The following is an 18,749-nucleotide window of genomic DNA, read 5'->3' on the forward strand; positions in this document are numbered from 1 at the left end:
AGTAAACAGCCTTCATTGATTACGCCACCACCACAGATTTCGGACTCTCTGAGATTGGACGTAGAACTTCAAAGCTTCAGCTTCAACCCTCTTGGCGCGACGTTATGGAAGTGCTTTCACTTCAGGCCACAACTACGTAGGTGCCACCCCTGACTCTTTTCGGTCATGGTCCTTCTGGTAAGACCTGTCTGGAAATTCTATGCATTCTCAACGCCTATTCTCATCCCGGTTGGGCACAACTTTCCCTCGTTTCAATTGTGAAGTAAGTATGTGCTTCAATCTTCTCAAAGCCTCAATTGTCGATACCATCACCCTTTTCGTTTTTGACTTGATGTTTTGTCGTCCTTCCCTGCAGGGCTTGGCATTTTCCATTGAGCGAATTTCGCTTACATTGCCATTGCCAGTACTCACTATCCATGGGGTGGTTCTTTTTATCAGAGACTCTATATAACCCCCCCCAAACAATTCGTGTCCTGTCAGCCACCCCTTCTTCTGGTCGCTTGGCCGTCTCTTAACTTTCTTTGGACACCACACCATACGATGCGCTTCCAAAACCCAACATTCCTTGGCGCCGTTGCGTCGACTCTCCTTCTCTCCACCTCTTTCGTCCAAGGTGTCTGTCTGCACGACCACCGCCGTACTCTCCAGGCAGGTCCTGGCTCTGTACCCATCAGCAACTTTAGCTACATCGGAGTCACCGGTCCTCTCGGCTGGGCGGGCCTTAGCCCTGCAAACGTAAAATGCTCAACGGCCAATGTCCAGTCTCCCATAAATATCGAGCATGACGTCGTCCCATTTTCGAAGACCCATCCGAAACTAAGCATCCCCAATGTGAGGTCGGCGGAATTTGAGAACCTGGGTTCGACGGTTGAGGTTGTGATCAATGGGACTACGATCTTTGAAGGCAAAACGTACAGCCTGAAGCAATATCACTTCCATACACCCACGGAACACCTCATCGACGCGCAATTTTATCCAATGGAAGTGCATTTCGTCAACATCGCGTCGGGTAAGTCGTTGAACGCATACCCATCTGTTCTTTAACTAAATTTTGGTCCATCAGACGGTTCCATTCTCGTCCTCGCAGCCCTCTTCGAACTATCCCTCACCGGAACCAACGCAAACCTCCTAGTCCCCCTCTCCGCTCCTCTCCATGCCATCACAGAACCAGGCAGCTCAACCACCACAGGCCCACTCTCCTTCTCCGACATCACGAATTTCTTCAACACCGTTCCCCTATTCAAATATACCGGATCGTTGACAACACCTCCGTGCACTGACGGCGTCGTTTTCCTCGTTGCGGATACTTTCCTACCGATTAGCCCCAAAGCGTTTTTGGAGTTTAAGAGTGTGTTGAAGTTTAATGCGAGGTATGTACAGAATGCGCCAGGGGAGGAGAATTTGATTGAGGTGGCTGCGGGTCAGTTGCCAAAGTAGACTTGGACTGTATTTCATTTTTTTTCATCATCCTTTCTGCTCCTTTTATTTCTATTATTGTACTTATGCCGTTAATGAAAGTTTATGATGGGACTTCTCAAGAGGCCTCAGATCCTCCGATCCCGACCGTTGTTCCCACAGCATGAGGGTACCACCCTCATACCATATTAGGGAATCTCGCACGATGTGGCTTGAGGCGGCTTATTCTGTGAGATCAAAATGGCATGAGTACTGCATTCACCTTCGTCCACATCTCCAGATGCGTCCTTGCTTCGGAAAATGGTTGAATAAGTTTGTGCGTAGTGTGAAACCACATTCTCTCTCTTCGTATAATTCTACTCTACTACCCTCGTTCAATCAAATCGACTAAAATACTCCTACTGGCAACACTGCCCCTTCATCTCTCGTTCTTCGCAACTTCAAGAGTTCTATGAAAAAATCGCTCTAAGTGAAGAGGAAGGAACAAGACTAGGCATTCCAGATGATGGACAAGGGCTAGCACCGTGACCGATGTGCGCCATGCAAACCCGTTGTAACTTGAACCTTCTATCTTGTTTCTGTCCATCCCCAACGAGCTCGAGCGAGGTAATCCTCCTAGGAGGCCGAGGCAAAAAAATACCAATCCTTTGTCATTTTATCATTAAATTCTAATCCCACCTATTCAACTACCAACGCCGTCGATTCACTACCCACCATCTTTTTTCGCAGTGTTACTACTACCGACTCAAATGTCTTTCTTTGAAATTGTCTTCCCATATTATCCTCACTTCTTCTTTAAAATTTAGCACAAATTACATTACCTCTGATTTGATGTAGTTTCGTGCATACTATGAATAGGTGATATCCTGTGGTACACTAGTGGACTCAAAATCGACGCTCACTCAGCCTCAAACACTTGTGCAGCGGAGTTGTTTGAATTTGATGGGAATGCTAGATGCCGCTGACATGCCGTCCTTCGGATATCACCGCTTGTGCTTTGTCATAAATGGATCTGACGGCCAGGATCGGTAGATCTGACACCTCTTGGGACTTCTTTCTACATATATCTTTCTACATATAAGTATCATCATGAGGTGTGGGTGAAAATCTGGATCGGCTGATAAACCATTGACAATAGCAAAACATACAGCGTTTTCGTCTGCAAAAAATTGAACAAGAAAGTATACACGTCCGACAACAAACTCGTCTGAGTGCCCCTAATGGTAAAGAGTAGTTACAGAAATATAAAGGGAGACGAGGGAATATCTGGGTAGATATCATAAATCGGGTTAGTATCATCCACCCTTGTCACTATCTACTCCGTTCCTAGGTCCTGGATCGTAACTGTATTGTTGCCCGAGCCCGAGAGTACGCGCCTGCGCCTGCTGTCAGAGAACGCGACAGACGTGATCGGATCTGTGGGTCCTGGGAATGGCTCTCCCACTGGCATCCTCGTCTCCGCATCCCAGATCCGAATTGTCCAGTCATCTGAACCCGAGACTACGCGCCTGCCGTCAGGCGAGAATACGACAGAGTCGATATCACCTGTGTGTCCTTGGAATGGCTCTCCCACTGGCTTCCCCGTCTCTGCATCCCACATCCGAATTGTCCTGTCGTACGAGCCTGAGACTACGCGCCTGCCGTCAGGCGAGAATACAACAGACTTGATCGATTGTGTGTGTCCTTGAAATGGCTCTCCCACTGGGTTCCCCGTCTCCGCATCCCAGATCCGAATTGTATGATCCCGCGAGCCCGAGACTACTCGCCTGCCGTCAGGCGAGAATGCAACAGACCAGATCTCATCTGTGTGTCCTTGAAATGGCTCTCCCACTGGCTTCCCCGTCTCCACATCCCAGATCCGAATTGTCTTGTCGTCTGACCCAGAGACTACGCGTCTGCCGTCAGGCGAGCATGCGACAGAAAATATCGGACCTGTGTGTCCTTGGAATGGCTCTCCCACTGGCTTCCCCGTCTCCGCATCCCAGATCCGAATCAGTATGATCCCGCGAGCCCGAGACTACTCGCCTGCCGTCAGGCGAGAATGCAACAGACCAGATCTGATCTGTGTGTCCTTGAAATGGCTCTCCCACTGGCTTCCCCGTCTCCACATCCCAGATCCGAATTGTCTTGTCGTCTGACCCAGAGACTACGCGTCTGCCGTCAGGCGAGCATGCGACAGAAAATATCGGACCTGTGTGTCCTTGGAATGGCTCTCCCACTGGCTTCCCCGTCTCCGCATCCCAGATCCGAATCATGCGGTCTTTCGACCCCGAGACTACGCGGCTGCCGTCAGGCGAGATTGCAACAGACCAGATCCAACTTGTGTGTCCACTCAATACGAAGATGGAAGCTGTGGTAAGAGCAATGGGTTCAGTCCTCCATACAAAAGAAGAAAGGTGGGTTTCACTTACGATCCGTAAGCTGCTCTACAAACTGCTGTGCTCTCTCCTGGTAGCGTTTTTCGTTACTATGTCGAAGGTCTGCCACAACTTGAAGAGGACGGATTTCAATCGACGGACATAGGTTTAAATTGGCTCGATGATCCCCGAGGATGTCTACCGTCTTGCCCAGGAGTTGGAACATGATCTCAGGCTCGAGAGCGGGTTTCTTCAGCTCATCAATGACTTGATCGTACACTGCTTGTCGTCCATCCGCTAAATGTCGCCATATGTCAGCTACGAAAATTCTGAGGTACTGAGTGGCAATTTTACCCCAAGAAGCAGTCTGGCGCAAAATCTGCCACACAGTACTATCATTCTCGGTCATGAACTTCTCCACATGGGTACGGACAAAGTCGTCCAAGTCCAATTCCAGCCAATTGCCGAGCCCCTTGTCACGCGCTGTCTCCCAGAATGATGGATTGTCATCAAAAGGATGTGCCTTTGGAGTGTACTCGCTCTTCAATTTGCCGGCCAGCAAGAGAGAACCATGGATCTTCTGATTAGGGTGTATTTTTCGGCTTGACCCGAGGTGAGGCCTAACAGAACAGTTAGTCGAGGCATTGCCTCGCAGTTGGAGAATACTTGCTTGTGAGTCGTCTTTTTTCCATCGTTACGCCTCGTGTATGTCAATCTATCGAAGAAACAAAGCTCAAGCGGCCACCAGACCCACGTCAAAGATTCGATGACATTGATCTGCTCGCTAGGAGAGAGCTCACGCTCGAATGGCTCTGTGCGAAGACCTAGCGCCCCCGCTTGCAACACCATCCACCTCAGAGGAGGTCTACTACGATCCATCTCGGCGTTCTTCACATTCCCGCCTCCTCTAAATGTAAAGACATGACAAATTCGAACCATCAGGTGGACAGGTGAATGTACTTACATATCCGAGTGCGTGCCCGCAAACCAGACTTCCAGCGTTTGCGGATGCTTTACCGTCACCTTGTTCATACCCTGCGAGCGGTCAACGTCATCGCTTGGAGATATATCTTGGGTAGTTTCCCCCTCATTTATCGTGGATGGTTCATTGCCCTTTTCCGAAGATCTAGGGTTAGCACTTGAAGGATTCTCGTCGTCTGGGTTTGCACAAGTGGCTGAACCTCCATAAGCGTACTCCGGCAAGAACTTGACCCGTCGCTCGTCGAGCGCCAGTGCATGGCGGAAGAAGCAGACGTGTTTCATCCCGTCGACTGTCCGAGGGAGCATCTTCTTTCCGCGTGCAATCCCAATGGACGAGACAGAATCCCTAAAACTCTGATCATGAGCGTACAGGGTTCCATAATGGCAGCACGTATTACATACCAGGAACCAACGAAATGCACTCGTACATCTTTGTATGAGAAGGCCCGCTTGAAACGCTCGGCGCTGGAGGTCTCTTGCTTCGCCTGCGGTGATCCAACTCGAGTTACTGAACTTGATACCTCATCACTTTTCGGGTCTACGTATAGCTCATATGCACTGGAGGTAATTGGTTAACGAATAATAAGATATGGGATAATTTAAGCGCACAATGGAATCTGCATCTCATTTCCCTTATGGATCAGCCCGACCTAGATTTTTCCGAAGACGTCAATCGGGGCTGCCACTGTTCTCAGAACGTAGCACACCTTGTCGATCATCGCCGAGAGTACGCGGACTTGGAATGCGCCACGAGAAAACCCTAGTTAGATCCCTGAGCATCGAAGGACATACAAGTCACATATTGTTCCAACTCGCCGAAAAGAAATATACAATCCCCACGCTCATAATTATCTGACAACCAGCGATATGCACCCAATACTGTTCGTTCAAAATTCCTGAACGAGAAAAAAGGTAAAAGAAAAGCAAGGTATATAAGTGACCACTCAGCGCACCATGCAATCGCCAAATCAACCTTATGAGAAATGACCTGTCGGTAGAATTTGAACGATCTCCAAGATGGCCGGGCGTACGTCCCGATACCACTGTTGTACCAAGTTTTCTGGTTGTCTTCGACCTCCTTCAAGATGCGATTATACAATTCGATGACATTTGTGTTCTTGCAAGAATGTCAGCAAGTGGTGAGCCTCGCAAACGCATACTCACCTTCTCTCCGAACTGATTTGCGGTACCGTCGATGCAAACAATGAGGTTCCTACCACCGATCTTATGCTGACATAGTTTGATTTCTGTGTCCGAGGTAGTGACAACACCCGCACTGGCGGTCGCTTATCAAAGAAAGTCAGCGTTGTTCAACAAAGAACAGAGTCAGATGCGGACGAGGTAGTACTTACATTTCTCGCCTTTAACGGAAGGTATATGATCGTCTGGCATGGAGAAAAGGGAAGTGGGTAATTGTGAGGGAATGGATGAGCGTTCACTGGATGTTGCTCCAGATTATATGTAAGGAGAAACGCCGAGCCTCGAGGCTAGCTCGAAGCAGTTGTAAGCGGGTGACATGTCGACCGGATACACAGTAGGAACGATCGAAGTGCTCATTACAAGTCATTACACCACGGCCCAGAACGCTGGCTAGCGCTGGTTCTTGAAAATCTGAATGGGCCTTCACTAATGCTTACCTCTGTATGTACTAGTTTGCCTAAACCAAATATATTCCATCGACATTAGATATGTAAAAAATTGAACAAGAAAGTATACACGTAGTGTAAGTGAATTAATGTCCTTGGACGTCTATGTAATGCAACCAAACTCTGAAGAAGAAAGAAAAAAAATTAGGAAAAGAGAAAAAGCTTTGCGATGGGTCTCTGCTGGGGGTTCATCTGCCCAGCAGAGACCACCTGGGACCGTATGCAATAATGATAACCTCCTCCTTCAACCACACCCAATCCAACCCCCTCAATCACCCCCCAACAAGCTGCTGAAACAACAAATACGAAATCCCCTCACAAAGCATTTCAATCTTCTCCGCCATAGCCGCAAACTTGAACTTATTCCCATACCTCTCCAATCCCTGCCGATGCCTCTCCAACCTCTTCACCGCATCTCCCAAACTCCTTCCTTCTTTCATCACCCCAGAAACCCCACCATTCGAACTCGAAGAGAGGTTCTTGATCACGTCCATCAGCGCGATGTATACCTCGCTGTGAACCACCCAATCGCGCTCTGCGCCAAGTGTGTGCGATAGAAAGGCGTGCATCACCGAAGGGAGGTGGGAGACCGTGAATAGTCGTGGTATGGAGGCATGTATCCCCGATCCAGATGACGACTCGGATGCAGAGGCTGCCTGAACAAGCCAACTCGATACGTTCCTCAACGTACCCACCAACACCCCCTCAAACGCCCGTGTCCTCTTATCCGTACGCGCAATCACAACAATGATAAACTCCCCCGCGTATTCCTTATCGAAGCTGCACAGCACTTCGAATAAGGCAATGGCGCAAATGGCAGAGCAGCAGGTCCGCACTGGGCATGACTGGCCGCCGGAGCAGGTGGGTGGACATCGGGTGGGTTTGAAGCAGCCCCTGCAGTGGTTTGTGTTGCAGGATGCACAGGGGAGGTGGAGGAGCCGAGGGGAGAAGGGTTCGTTTGGCTGTGTGGAATCATGAGATCAGCGTGAAGAACGAAAGAACGAAAGAAACATACAGAAGATCGAGGACTTTTAACAACCTCACGACATTTCGAACACCGTCTACTCGCAGTAAAAAAATCACGGTGATGCGAAGGTTCGTGCTCAGGCGATGTATTTTGTGCCCTAGAACGCGTTGTGGGCGTTACTAGTGGTGTAGGTGTCATCGTCAAGCCGAGACGAAGATCCCGCGCGGAGGCTGACACTTTCTTTTCTATAGGTCGTGATTTCGTTGTTGTTGCTGGAGGTGAGTGCGGGATGATGGAGGGCGTCATGCCATGGGTATCTTGTCCTGGTTGTGTTGGTGAGAACGAGGATGGGTCTGGCGGTGGAGCTGAGACGGAAGGTGCGTGTGCACGGCGGGAAGAAGAGCTCGCGATGGCCTCAGTCCCTCCAGATGGCTGTCTGGAATGTGCACATGAGGGCGGGGAAGTCGAGGGGGACATCGATGGTGGGGATGATGATGGAGTCGATTGGCCTGAAACCGATCCACTTCTTTCGGCTTTATAACCCTCCACGGTGGCTGACTTTCCCATGGGTGCCATATCTTCCACCCTCACTTTTGACGATGACGAAATAGATTGAAGACGTGGTTTTGCAGCTGATGAAGCTCGTAGACGAGGGGATGAAGGATCGCCGCAACCTCGGAGTAGTGATGTTTCGGACGTCCTACTCACGAAACGTAAGTCGTCCCTCTCCCATAAACGTTCGCAGAAGTCGTCTTACCCAATGTCCCAACAGCTGTTGTCGACCTATCGTCCGTCCTTCACCAATCAGTCATCATCCTCTGAAATTCACGACATCGCCCTCGCTCGCCATCAACCGTCTTGAGCATCCTCCGTTCGTCAGTCCGGCGCGATGTCGTTGAAATGTGGTGATTGTTGCTTAAAAAGTCGAGTTTTCTGAGTGTACCGTCATTTTCTTGGACTTGATATCGAAAATACAGCTTACTGACATTTTACCCTTCGTCGTTGTCTCCATGACAACTCTCCACATCGCATGACTTGAAGTTTCCGTGCCAGGTTGTGTCCTCGTCGTTTAGCCCCATCCAAAGTCCGAATCACATCAACCTCAGTATCCCAAACCTCCGCACCCTTGCTCTTCATTAAAATCTCATACACCTCCTCCGACACCTCCCTCGGCACTGTGTGCGCCTTGACAGCAGGCTCCCCTTGAGACCGAACGAGACGCATCAAGTCCTGGAAGAAGTTGTCGATGACGTCTTGGGAAACGTCCGTGAATGAAGAGCAGAGCTCTCGGAAGTATGACAAGGCGGCAGACGGCTCTAGGAGATCCACAGCGCCAAAATCGCCGTCGGCTCGTTGGGTGTGGATGAGGTACGTTATGTAAGAGGTAATTCGTTTGGTCGTACAGTCACTTGTGACAGCGACGAATATGTAGGGCTACAAATATATAAACATATGCCCTCAAAACTGTGGAATATGCTGAAATCTCTTTTGTCCTGGTATATTTACTCTCAATTTCTAAGTTTGGTGATGGAATTGTACATCCATCATATGCATAAAACAAACTTACAATAAAAAAAGGGATCAGATCCAAAAAATGAACAAATAAATATGATCTGAGTTCATATTTAGTTAGATCATATTTTTTCAGTCATTTTTTGGATCTGATCCTTTTTTTTATTGTAAGTTTGTGTTATGTATATGTTGGATGTACAATTCCATCACCAAACTTAGAAAATGAGAGCAAATATGTTAGGGGAACACTGATTTTGGTCTATTCTCCAGTTTTTAGTGCCTATGTTTACACCTATGTGGCCCTTCATATCCATTGCTGCCTGAAGTGAGTTGCGGACAAACAAAGGCATCAAATTTATCTCACCAATTATAGTAGCGGCCACACATATCAAAAGCTTCTAAAAATGCCTGAAAGATAGCGGGAAGGACCTCACTTATCGAATTGCACGAGCGGATTTTTCATAAATGTAGTTTTCTAAAAATATGACCCAAAAATATTGGCGCGTGCCCAAAAAAAATGCTAAAATCTCGGAAAAGTCGTTTTTGGATAGCTTTCATAAGATATAATCTGATCCCACAAACTTGTGACTTTCTATCGAGCCGTTCCCTCATTAAAAAATTCGCAAAATGGCCCCAAAAGGTCGCCCACCCAAGAAAAAGAGAAATATCTCGGGGCTGAAGAATCAGCCTGCTCCATCTGTAATTCCCATTCCGTCAGCCATTGGCGAGTCTGCAGGCAAAAATGCGGACAAGCATTACCCCAGCGCTAACCCAGGCGAGCTACTACCCGATGATGAGGAGCAGGATGATCAGCCACCACAAGACATGAAAGATCTTGCCAGTAGTGAGCAGGAGGATGATCCTGATTCTGATTTCGAGTCCGATCACGAGTGGAAGGGATTGACAAGTCGAGAGCTTGGAAAAAAATTGGCGGAGCTATCATGTGAGATCGACGAAGATCCAAACGATATGGATTGGATTCCGTACCGATTGAGGCGTCTGAAGGGGAAGAAGAAAGGTAATGTAACGCTGAATCCAATCCGACTACGTACCTTTTGCCAATGAACCATTACGTTTAGAGCGTCCCAAAACCTACATGAAAGGCCCGGATGTTATGAGTAAATCCGTGCGGTCACAACAGCGCCATGCGAAGGTTTTCAAGGATCAGACCCAACTTGACGCATTTTTCGAAGCGCGCCCGACTCGGAGCGGCTCTTCGATTCCCCAAGTCCGACGAGTTTCAGATCGCAGCATATCATCTGAGGAGTCGGAAGATTCTGTAGAAGTCATTAGGGAGACTTACAATATTTCGGATGGTGAAGATAATCGAGAGGTTTCCGTTGGCCTTTCCACCGTTCCGGAATCTGAGTTAACCATGGGGAATTCTGACAATTCAGCATCAGAAGAGGAGGAACTTGGTGACGACGATGAAGAAATCAATTTACCAAGCCCAGAACGACAAGCAGAGGAAATGGAAGCATGGGAGGAGGAATTAGAACAGGATGTCAGCAATCCTCCGACAGAAATCAAGGACTGGGCCACGCTTCGAGCACAAATCAAGGCCGATCTCAAGAAGAATGCAAAGAAATTTGCACTGTCTGAACTCAACAAACTCATGATAATATGCAACTTCGCTACCCTCCGTATCAAAGGACGATCACGCATAGAAGCTAGTTTGGAAATAGCAGCACAGTGGCATGAACGAGAAGGTGTCTGGTTTTCTAGGAAGGTTCGAGCACTCGCGCGCCATTACCAAATATTCGAACAACTTCCAATCGAGCATCGTGGTGTTACTCAAGGATGAGCTTGTAAAAAAGCGAATTCTTGATTTTCTTCAAAGCCTACCTACTGGCAAGGTGACGCCAAAAAAGCTCCAAGTCGCCGTCAATACAGTAATTCTTCCCGCTCTTGACATCACACCCAAAAAACCTATCGGCACTCGCACTGCTCGACGCTGGCTTATTAAACTTGGATGGCGATATACACAAGTCAAGAAGGGAGTTTATATGGATGGCCACGAGCGCGACGACGTTGTCAAATATCGTCAGGATGTGTTTCTTCCTTTGATGGCGAAATTTGAGGCCCGCATGGCTCATTATGAGGGGCCTGAATTACGGTGTGTGGAACCTGTTCTTCAACCTGGGGAACGCGAAATTATACCAAATTTCGATGACGAAAGCACGTTTCATGCAAATGAGGAGGTCAGGAGTGTGTGGCTGCGGAAGGGAGAACAGCCGTTGCGCAAAAAGGGGCGTGGGCGCCTCATTCATGTCTCAGCATTTATTAACCCGGAAAATGGCCGCCTAATTTTGTTGGATGAGAAGGGAGACGTTGTGCGAGATTCCACTAAAATCATTTATCCCGGATCTGGCGGCGATGCGTGGTGGGATTGTGAACAATTACTCAAGCAAATGGAGGAGGCAATTCAAATATTTGAAGCGGCACATCCTGGGAAGCAAAGTCTTTTCATCTTTGATCAATCTTCCGCACACGCATCTCTGCCGCCTGACGCTCTCAAAGCCTTTGAAATGAACAAATCTGATGGTGGAAAACAGCGACGTCAACAAGACACCATTATTCCAGAGACAAATCCTGTGGAAGAACATCGTGGTAAACCACAATCAATGACACTTCCCGATGGCAAACCAAAAGGTTTGCAACGAGTTCTCGAGGAGCGTGGTTTTAACGTTCAGAAACTTCGTGCCAAGTGTTCTCCAGTGTGCCCATTCGATAACCAAAACTGCTGTCTCGCCCGTCTTCTTAGTCAACAGGATGATTTCAAAAATCAGCCGTCAATGCTCGAAACATTCATCAAATCTCGAGGTCATGAATGCATTTTTCTACCGAAATTTCATTGTGAATTGAATCCCATTGAAATGGCAAGTACATTCTTAAATTTCCATTTGCTATCTGACATGTCTATAGTATTGGGGGTGGTGTAAATACCGCTACCGTGAAGTTGACAAAAAAACATTTCAAGACGCAAAGAATGCGGCTAAGCAATATCTCGAAGCATGTCCCACCGAGGTCATACATCGATTCATCAATCGCTCGTGGCGTTTTATGAGTGCGTATCGCCTCGGATTGACAGGACACGCGGCAGCGTGGGCCGTCAAAAAGCAGAAGCAGCATCGCCAAGTCTCCCAACGGGCGATGATGTCGATTGAGGCTGTTCTCAACCCTTGATAAGATTTGACGCTTCGGCCCGCCCAAATGTCCCACCGGCACACCAAAAATTTTGGTCAAAAAATTTGGCGTACCCAAAACCTCATGGGAAAAACTTGGGAGGACTGTTTTTAGGCTCTATTTGACCGTCCGAGTTCAAATCTGTCGTTAGTTTTGTCCAGAAAATTCCCGTTCCCGAGATACCAAATTTGATGCCTTTGTTTGTCCGCAACTGTACTCGTGGATCAAGCTGAACAGCGGTGGGAAAGGACTCTTGTTGTTCATTGTTCTTACGAGTTTGTCTTCATCTGACAAAGTAAACAACCTTCATTGATTACGCCACCAATACGCCACCACCTCATTCTGGACTCTCGAGATTGTCGAACTTCAGCTTCAGCATTCTTGGCGCGACGTTATGGAAGCGCTTTCGCTTCAAACCTGCTTCAAATTGAAGTCGAATCTTACAGTTCAAAGGCGTTACAAGGTCGCCTTCTACTCATTCCGTAAAGTTCCTGTTGCCACCTTGCACTTGCCACAATCACACCGCTGATTCTCTTGGCTTTGTGCGTGTTCGAATGCAACGCGACAAGGCCACAAGTAAATGCCACCCGTGCGCGTGACTCTTTTCGGCTCAAAAATATTCAATCCTGGTCCTTCTTGTACTAAGACCTGTCTGGAAATTCTATGCATTCTCAACGTCTAATCTCATCCCGCTTGGGCACAACTTTTCCTCGTGTCAATTGGGAAGTATGTGCTTTAAACTTCTTAAAGCCTCTATTGTCGACTTGTCGATACCATTACTTACCCTTTTTCGTTTTTGACTTGATGTTGCCATCCAAGTCGGCGGAGTTTGAGAACCTGGGCTCGACGGTTGAGGCCGAGGTTGTGATCAATGGGACTACGATATTTGAACGCAAGACGTACAGCCTGAAGCAATATCATTTCCATACGCCCGCAGAACACCTTATCGACGCGCAATTTTATCCGATGGGGGTGCATTTCGTCAACATCGCGTCTGGTAAGTTGAACTCAAACCCATCCGTTCTTGAACTAAACTTTAGTCCATCAGACGGTTCCATTTTCGTCCTCGCAGCGCTCTTCGAACTATCCCTCACCGGAACAAATGCAAACCTCCTAGCCCCCCTCTCCGCTCCTCTCCACGCCATCACAAAACAAGGCAGCTCAACCACCACTGGCCCACTCTCCTTCTCCAACATCACGAATTTCTTCAACATCGTTTCCCTATTCAAATATATTGGATCGTTGACGACTCCTCCATGTACTGACGGTGTCACTTTCCTCGTCGCGGATACTTTCCTGCCGATTAGTCCGAAAGCGTTTTCGGAGTTTAAAAGTGTGTTGAAGTTTAATGCGAGATATGTGCAGAATGCGCCAGGGGAGGAGAATTTGATTGAGGTGGCTGCGGGTCAGTTGCCAAAGTAGATTTGGACTGTGTTTCATTATTTGTTTTCGTCGTCCCTTCTGCTCCTTTTAAGTACTTTTGTTATTGTACTTGAGCCGTTAATGAGAGCCCATTGTGGGGCTTCCTTATATACATAAGTATCATCGTGAGGTGCTGGTGAACATCTCAATCGGCCTTCACTTCATGTCACGACTCACAAACCATTGACAATAGTAAATAATATGTAAAAAAACTGAACAAGAAAGTATACACGTCCAACAACTAACTCCGACTCTGAGCGCCCCTAATGGTCAGGAGGGTCAGGAGTAGTTAGAGGGCTTTGACAAATTTGATGCCCATACCCCAGTCTGTTCATTGAACTTGCATAAATCCCGACTGTACGTACTGCACAAGAAAGTCACCGCAGAGGGAGGGAAAGAAATATAACGGGAGACGAGGGAAAGTCCAGGTAGATATGATAGTGGTATCATCCACTCTTGCCACTATCTACTCTGTTTCTGCGCCCTGAACCCTAACTGTATTGTTGCCCGAGCCTGAGGGTACGGGCGTGCTGTCCGAGAAAGCGGCAGACGTGATCTGATGTGTGGATCCTTGGAATAGCTGTCCCACTGGTATCCTCGTCTCCGCATCCCAGATCCTAATTGTCTTATCGAACGAGCTCGAGACTATGCGCCTGCCGTCAGGCGAGAATGCGACAGAAAAGATCGGACCTGTGTGTCCTTGGAATGGCTCTCCCACTGGCTCCCCCGTCTCTGCATCCCAGATCCGAATTGTCTGGTCGACCGAGCCTGAGACTACGCGCCTTCCGTCAGGCGAGAATCTGACAGACCAGATCCAACCTGTGTGTCCTTGGAATGGTTCTCCCGCTGACTTCCCCGTCTCTGCATCCCAAATCCAAATTGTCTTGTCACCGACCCCGAGACTATGCGCCCGCCGTCAGGCGAGAATGCGACAGAGAGGATCAACTGTTGTGTCCTTGGAATGGCTCTCCCGCTGACTTCCCCGTCTCTGCATCCCAAATCCGAATCGTCCGGTCGTCCGACCCCGAGACTATGCGCCCGCCGTCAGGCGAGAATGCGACAGAGTTGATGTCACCTGTGTGTCCTTGGAATGGCTCTCCCGCTGACTTCCCCGTCTCTGCATCCCAAATCCGAACTGTCCGGTCGCCCGACCCCGATACTATGCGCCCGCCGTCAGGCGAGAATGCGACAGAGTTGATGTCACCTGTGTGTCCTTGGAATGGCTCTCCCATTGGCTTCCCCGTCTCCACATCCCAGATCCGAATTGTCTGGTCGTACGACCCCGAGACTAAGCGCCCGCCATCAGGCGAGAATGCCACAAGTAGGATCACAGCTGTATGTCCTTGGAATGGCTCTCCCATTGGCTTCCCTGTCCCCGCATCCCAGATCCGAATTGTCCTGTCCCACGAGCCCGAGACTATGCGCCTGCCGTCAGGCGAGAATGTGACAGATGTGATCCGCTCTGTGTGTCCACTCAATACGAAGATGGAAGCTGAGGTTAGAGCCATGGGTTCAGTCATTCACAAAAGAGTGGTGGCTTTCACTTACGATCCGTAAACTGCTCCATAAACTGCTGTGCTGTCTCCTGGTAGTGTTTTTCGTGACTATGTCGAAGGTCTGCTACGAGAGGAATTTCAATCGACGAACTTAGTTGTAAATTGGCTCGATGACCCCTGAGGATGTCTACCGTGTTGTGCAGGAGTTGAAACGTGATCTCAGGCTTGAGAGCAAGTGTCTTCAGCCCGTTAATGACTTCAACGTACACTGCTTGTCGTCCATCCGCTAAATGTGCCCATATGTGAGCTATGGAGATTCTGAGGTACTGAGCAAGTTTACCCCAAGTTCCAATATGGCGCAAATTCTCCCACACACTACTATCATCCTCGGTGATGAACTTCTCCACATGGGCGCGCACAGCGTCGAACAAGTCCAATTCCAGCCAATTGCCGAGCCCCTTCTCACGCGCTGTATCCCAGAATGATGCATCGTCATCCAAAGGACGTGCTTTTGGAGTGTACCCGCTCTTCAATTTACCGGCCAGCAAGAGAGAACCATGGATCTTCTGATTAGGGTGTATTTTGCGCCTTGACCCGAGATGAGGCCTAAAAGACAGTTAGTTGAGGTATTGCCTCGCATTTGGAGAATACTTGCTTATGAGTCGTCTTTTTTCCATCGTTACGCCTCGAGTATGTCAATCTATCGAAGAAACAAAGCTCAAGCGGCCACCAGACCCATGTCAAAGACTGGATGATATTGATCTGCTCATGAGGAGAAAGCTCATGCTCGAATGGTTCTGTGCGAAGACCGAGCTCCCCCGCTTGAAATACCATCCACCTCAGAGGAGGTCTACTACGATCCATCCCGGGGTTCTGCACATTCCCGCCTCCTCTAAATGTAAAGACATGACAAATTCGAACCATCACGTGTACAAGTAACAGTTAGGTTAGTCACCTTGGCTCATTAGTAATGGGCCACCCTGCCCTGACAATCCATCAAATGGTATGGGTCTAGCCGGACGGCCGGTTTGATTACCGGACCCCATTGTCAAAGGGGCGGCCGGACCCTGAACAATCCACCAGTAACTATGTGTGGGCCGTCAGCAACAATGTCCCACACCACTGGAGCGGCTGGGTGTACCTTGAATGTCATAACCCTCTGTGGGGTTGCCCTCCGCCGGGGTGTTGGTGACATGCCGGCGGCGATCATCCAGTTGAATACTTAGAATTAGAAGTCTGGCTTATACCAATCATGCATAATATTATCAACCTATGTATGCTGTTTGCTACAATTTGAGTGGAATCACTCTGCCAGACTAAGCACTGCACATTGCTTCTGAAACACTCCACTGGACTAAGCACCACACATTGCCTCTGCAGAAATTATGCATATTGGAATGATCTGTTGGAAGAAGCTTCACACATTTAATCTGCAAAAGGATTTCAGTACACCAGCAAGGCAATCACTCCACAAATATTGCTCCACTGGTTATATAATTTTTTTATGGTACACCGCCGGACCAGCCACCGCACATTGACTCTGCAAACATAGAAAAAGAATTATAATGAAGTTTGACACATTTACATTGAAAACATATCTAAGTACACAATACCACTGCAAATATTGCCCCACCGGCGGTGTCATTTTTTTATGATACGCCACCAGACCAGCCACCACAAATCACCCCTGCTTTTATATTGAAAATTTATAATAGCCTGTTAGAATATTTTTGACATGTTTACACTGAAAACAGATTTTAAGTACACAATACCTCCACAAACATTGCTTCGCCGGCGGTGTCATTTTTTTTATGATACACCGCCGGACCAGCCACTGCACATTGACTCCACAAACATAGAAAAAAATTATAATGAAGTTTGACACATTTACGTTGCAAACATATTTAAGTACACAATACTTCTGCAAATATTGCCCTGCCGGCGGTGTCATTTTTTTATGATACGCCGCCGGACCAGCCACCGCAAATTGCCTCCGCTTTTATATTGAAAATTTATAATAGCCTGTTAGAATACTTTTGACATGTTTATACTGAGAACATATTTAAGTACACAATACCTCTCGAAACATTGCTTTGCTGGTGGTGTCATTTTTTTATGATACACCGCCGGACCAGCCACCGCACATTGACTCCGCAAAAATAGAAAAAGAATTATAATGAAGTTTGACACATTTACGTTGAAAACATATTCAAGTACACAATACCTCCACAAATATTGCCCTGCCGGTGGTGTCATTTTTTTATTATACGCCGCCGGACCAGGCACTGCAAATCACCTCCGCTTTTATATTGAAAATTTATAATAGCCTATTAGAATATTTTTGACATGTTTACACTGAAAACATATTTAAGTACACAATATGTCCGCAAATATTGCCCTGCCGGCGGTGTCATTTTTTTATTATACGCCGCCGGACCAGGCACCACAAATCATCTCCGCTTTTATATTGAAAATTTATAATAGCCTGTTAGAATATATTTGACACATTTACACTGAAAACATATTTAAGTACACAATACCTCCGCAAACATTGCTTCGCCGGCGGTGTCATTTTCTTTATGATACACCATCGGACCAGCCACCACACATTGTCTCTGCTTTTATATTGAAAATTTATAATGGCCTGTTAGGATGTGTTTGACACATTTACACCAAAAAAATATCTAAGTACACAATCCCCCCGCAAATATTGCTCTGCTGGTGGTGTCATTTTTTCATGATACTCCACCAGACCAGCCACTGCACATTGCCTCCACTTCCATTTAAGAAAATGTATAATAGCCTGTTAGAATATGTTTGACACATTTATACTGAAAATATATTTGAGTACACAATCCCTCCGCAAATGGTGCTCTGCCGGCGGTGTCATTTCTTTATGATACTCCACTGGACTAGCCACTGCATAGAACACCCTGCCAAGCTAAGCACTACACATTGCCCCAAAAACACCACCAATCTAATGGTACTTCGGACTTAGCTGTGCACACTTTCTCTTAATATGAGCTCTGGCTCTGATAGCCAGAGGTAACCAAGTATGCATTATGCAGGACCAGAAAAGGGTGTTGCGGCAATGAGGATGGTACGGCTATCTTGCTTGTTGCTGGGCAGGGACCATCAAAGTTTCAGTTTGTGCCTGAGACATTTCCAAATTGAGGTGATGCACTTGGTGCACGGACCCTCTGCTGCATGCAAACAGACCCTGCATCCCGACGAACAACGACGCACTCACCCAATTTCAATCCATGTAACCTGAAAACCAGCCAGCTGATAGACCTCAATGCCATGGTAATTACCATGTTAAAATCTTCAAGAGATGTTTTGTTTTTGTTGACAAACACAGAAAAGAGGGTTTTATGTTGATAATCTCTATCAAACCTTGACTGCATTGTGGCATTACAACGAAAATCATCAAGACTTTTTTTTTTTTTTTTGAACAACTTATCGTCGGGCCTAGCTCGTTAGAATTATGCTTTTTCAAGCTTTTCAAGGGTGGTTTTTACATGAGTCAAAAGTCATTATTACATGTTGCGGGGCTGAAACAACCTGTGAAATGGTACTTTTTATGATAGAAACCATCAAGACTTTTCTTTTCCCCAAACAACTTATCGTCGGGCCTAGCTTGTTCAAATCCTGACTTCTCCAGCTTTCCAGAGGTGGCTTTTACATGAGGTAACAGCCATTATTATGTTCTGCAGAGCTGAAACAATCTGTGAAAAGGTACATTCACATAAGTGACTCTCAAAAC

The 18,749-nt window shown here is 47.4% G+C and overlaps 6 protein-coding genes across 6 annotated transcripts; 3 read left to right on the forward strand and 3 right to left on the reverse strand.

The window, feature by feature from the left end:
• Positions 1–540: 540 nt before the first annotated feature.
• Positions 541–1,437, forward strand: LACBIDRAFT_237828 (uncharacterized protein; the record flags this gene model as incomplete). The annotated part of the gene is made up of 2 exons (XM_001884849.1): positions 541–1,009; positions 1,064–1,437. 2 exons carry the CDS (start codon positions 541–543, stop codon positions 1,435–1,437), a joined length of 843 nt encoding a protein of 280 aa, XP_001884884.1.
• A 4,077-nt stretch (positions 1,438–5,514) lies between these two features.
• Positions 5,515–6,146, reverse strand: LACBIDRAFT_304566 (uncharacterized protein; the record flags this gene model as incomplete). The annotated part of the gene is made up of 4 exons (XM_001884953.1): positions 5,515–5,650; positions 5,708–5,871; positions 5,919–6,040; positions 6,107–6,146. The coding sequence occupies 4 exons, from the start codon at positions 6,144–6,146 to the stop codon at positions 5,515–5,517; spliced, it is 462 nt and encodes a 153-aa protein (XP_001884988.1).
• Positions 6,147–6,672: 526 nt separating this feature from the next.
• LACBIDRAFT_304567 (uncharacterized protein) lies at positions 6,673–7,943 on the reverse strand (the record flags this gene model as incomplete). Its single annotated transcript, XM_001884954.1, has 2 exons — positions 6,673–7,362; positions 7,416–7,943. 2 exons carry the CDS (start codon positions 7,941–7,943, stop codon positions 6,673–6,675), a joined length of 1,218 nt encoding a protein of 405 aa, XP_001884989.1.
• A 1,563-nt stretch (positions 7,944–9,506) lies between these two features.
• Positions 9,507–12,065, forward strand: LACBIDRAFT_330618 (uncharacterized protein; the record flags this gene model as incomplete). Its single annotated transcript, XM_001884850.1, has 4 exons — positions 9,507–9,897; positions 9,959–10,552; positions 10,605–11,596; positions 11,805–12,065. 4 exons carry the CDS (start codon positions 9,507–9,509, stop codon positions 12,063–12,065), a joined length of 2,238 nt encoding a protein of 745 aa, XP_001884885.1.
• Positions 12,066–12,869: 804 nt separating this feature from the next.
• LACBIDRAFT_237891 (uncharacterized protein) lies at positions 12,870–13,487 on the forward strand (the record flags this gene model as incomplete). Its single annotated transcript, XM_001884851.1, has 2 exons — positions 12,870–13,062; positions 13,114–13,487. The coding sequence occupies 2 exons, from the start codon at positions 12,870–12,872 to the stop codon at positions 13,485–13,487; spliced, it is 567 nt and encodes a 188-aa protein (XP_001884886.1).
• A 941-nt stretch (positions 13,488–14,428) lies between these two features.
• LACBIDRAFT_391675 (uncharacterized protein) lies at positions 14,429–15,817 on the reverse strand (the record flags this gene model as incomplete). Its single annotated transcript, XM_001884955.1, has 3 exons — positions 14,429–14,979; positions 15,036–15,589; positions 15,639–15,817. The coding sequence occupies 3 exons, from the start codon at positions 15,815–15,817 to the stop codon at positions 14,429–14,431; spliced, it is 1,284 nt and encodes a 427-aa protein (XP_001884990.1).
• Between the last annotated feature and the right edge of the window lie 2,932 nt (positions 15,818–18,749).

The sequence above is a fragment of the Laccaria bicolor genome, genomic scaffold (assembly GCF_000143565.1).
Source record: "Laccaria bicolor S238N-H82 LACBIscaffold_28 genomic scaffold, whole genome shotgun sequence".
In the NCBI taxonomy this organism is placed as follows: Eukaryota; Fungi; Basidiomycota; class Agaricomycetes; order Agaricales; family Hydnangiaceae; genus Laccaria; species Laccaria bicolor.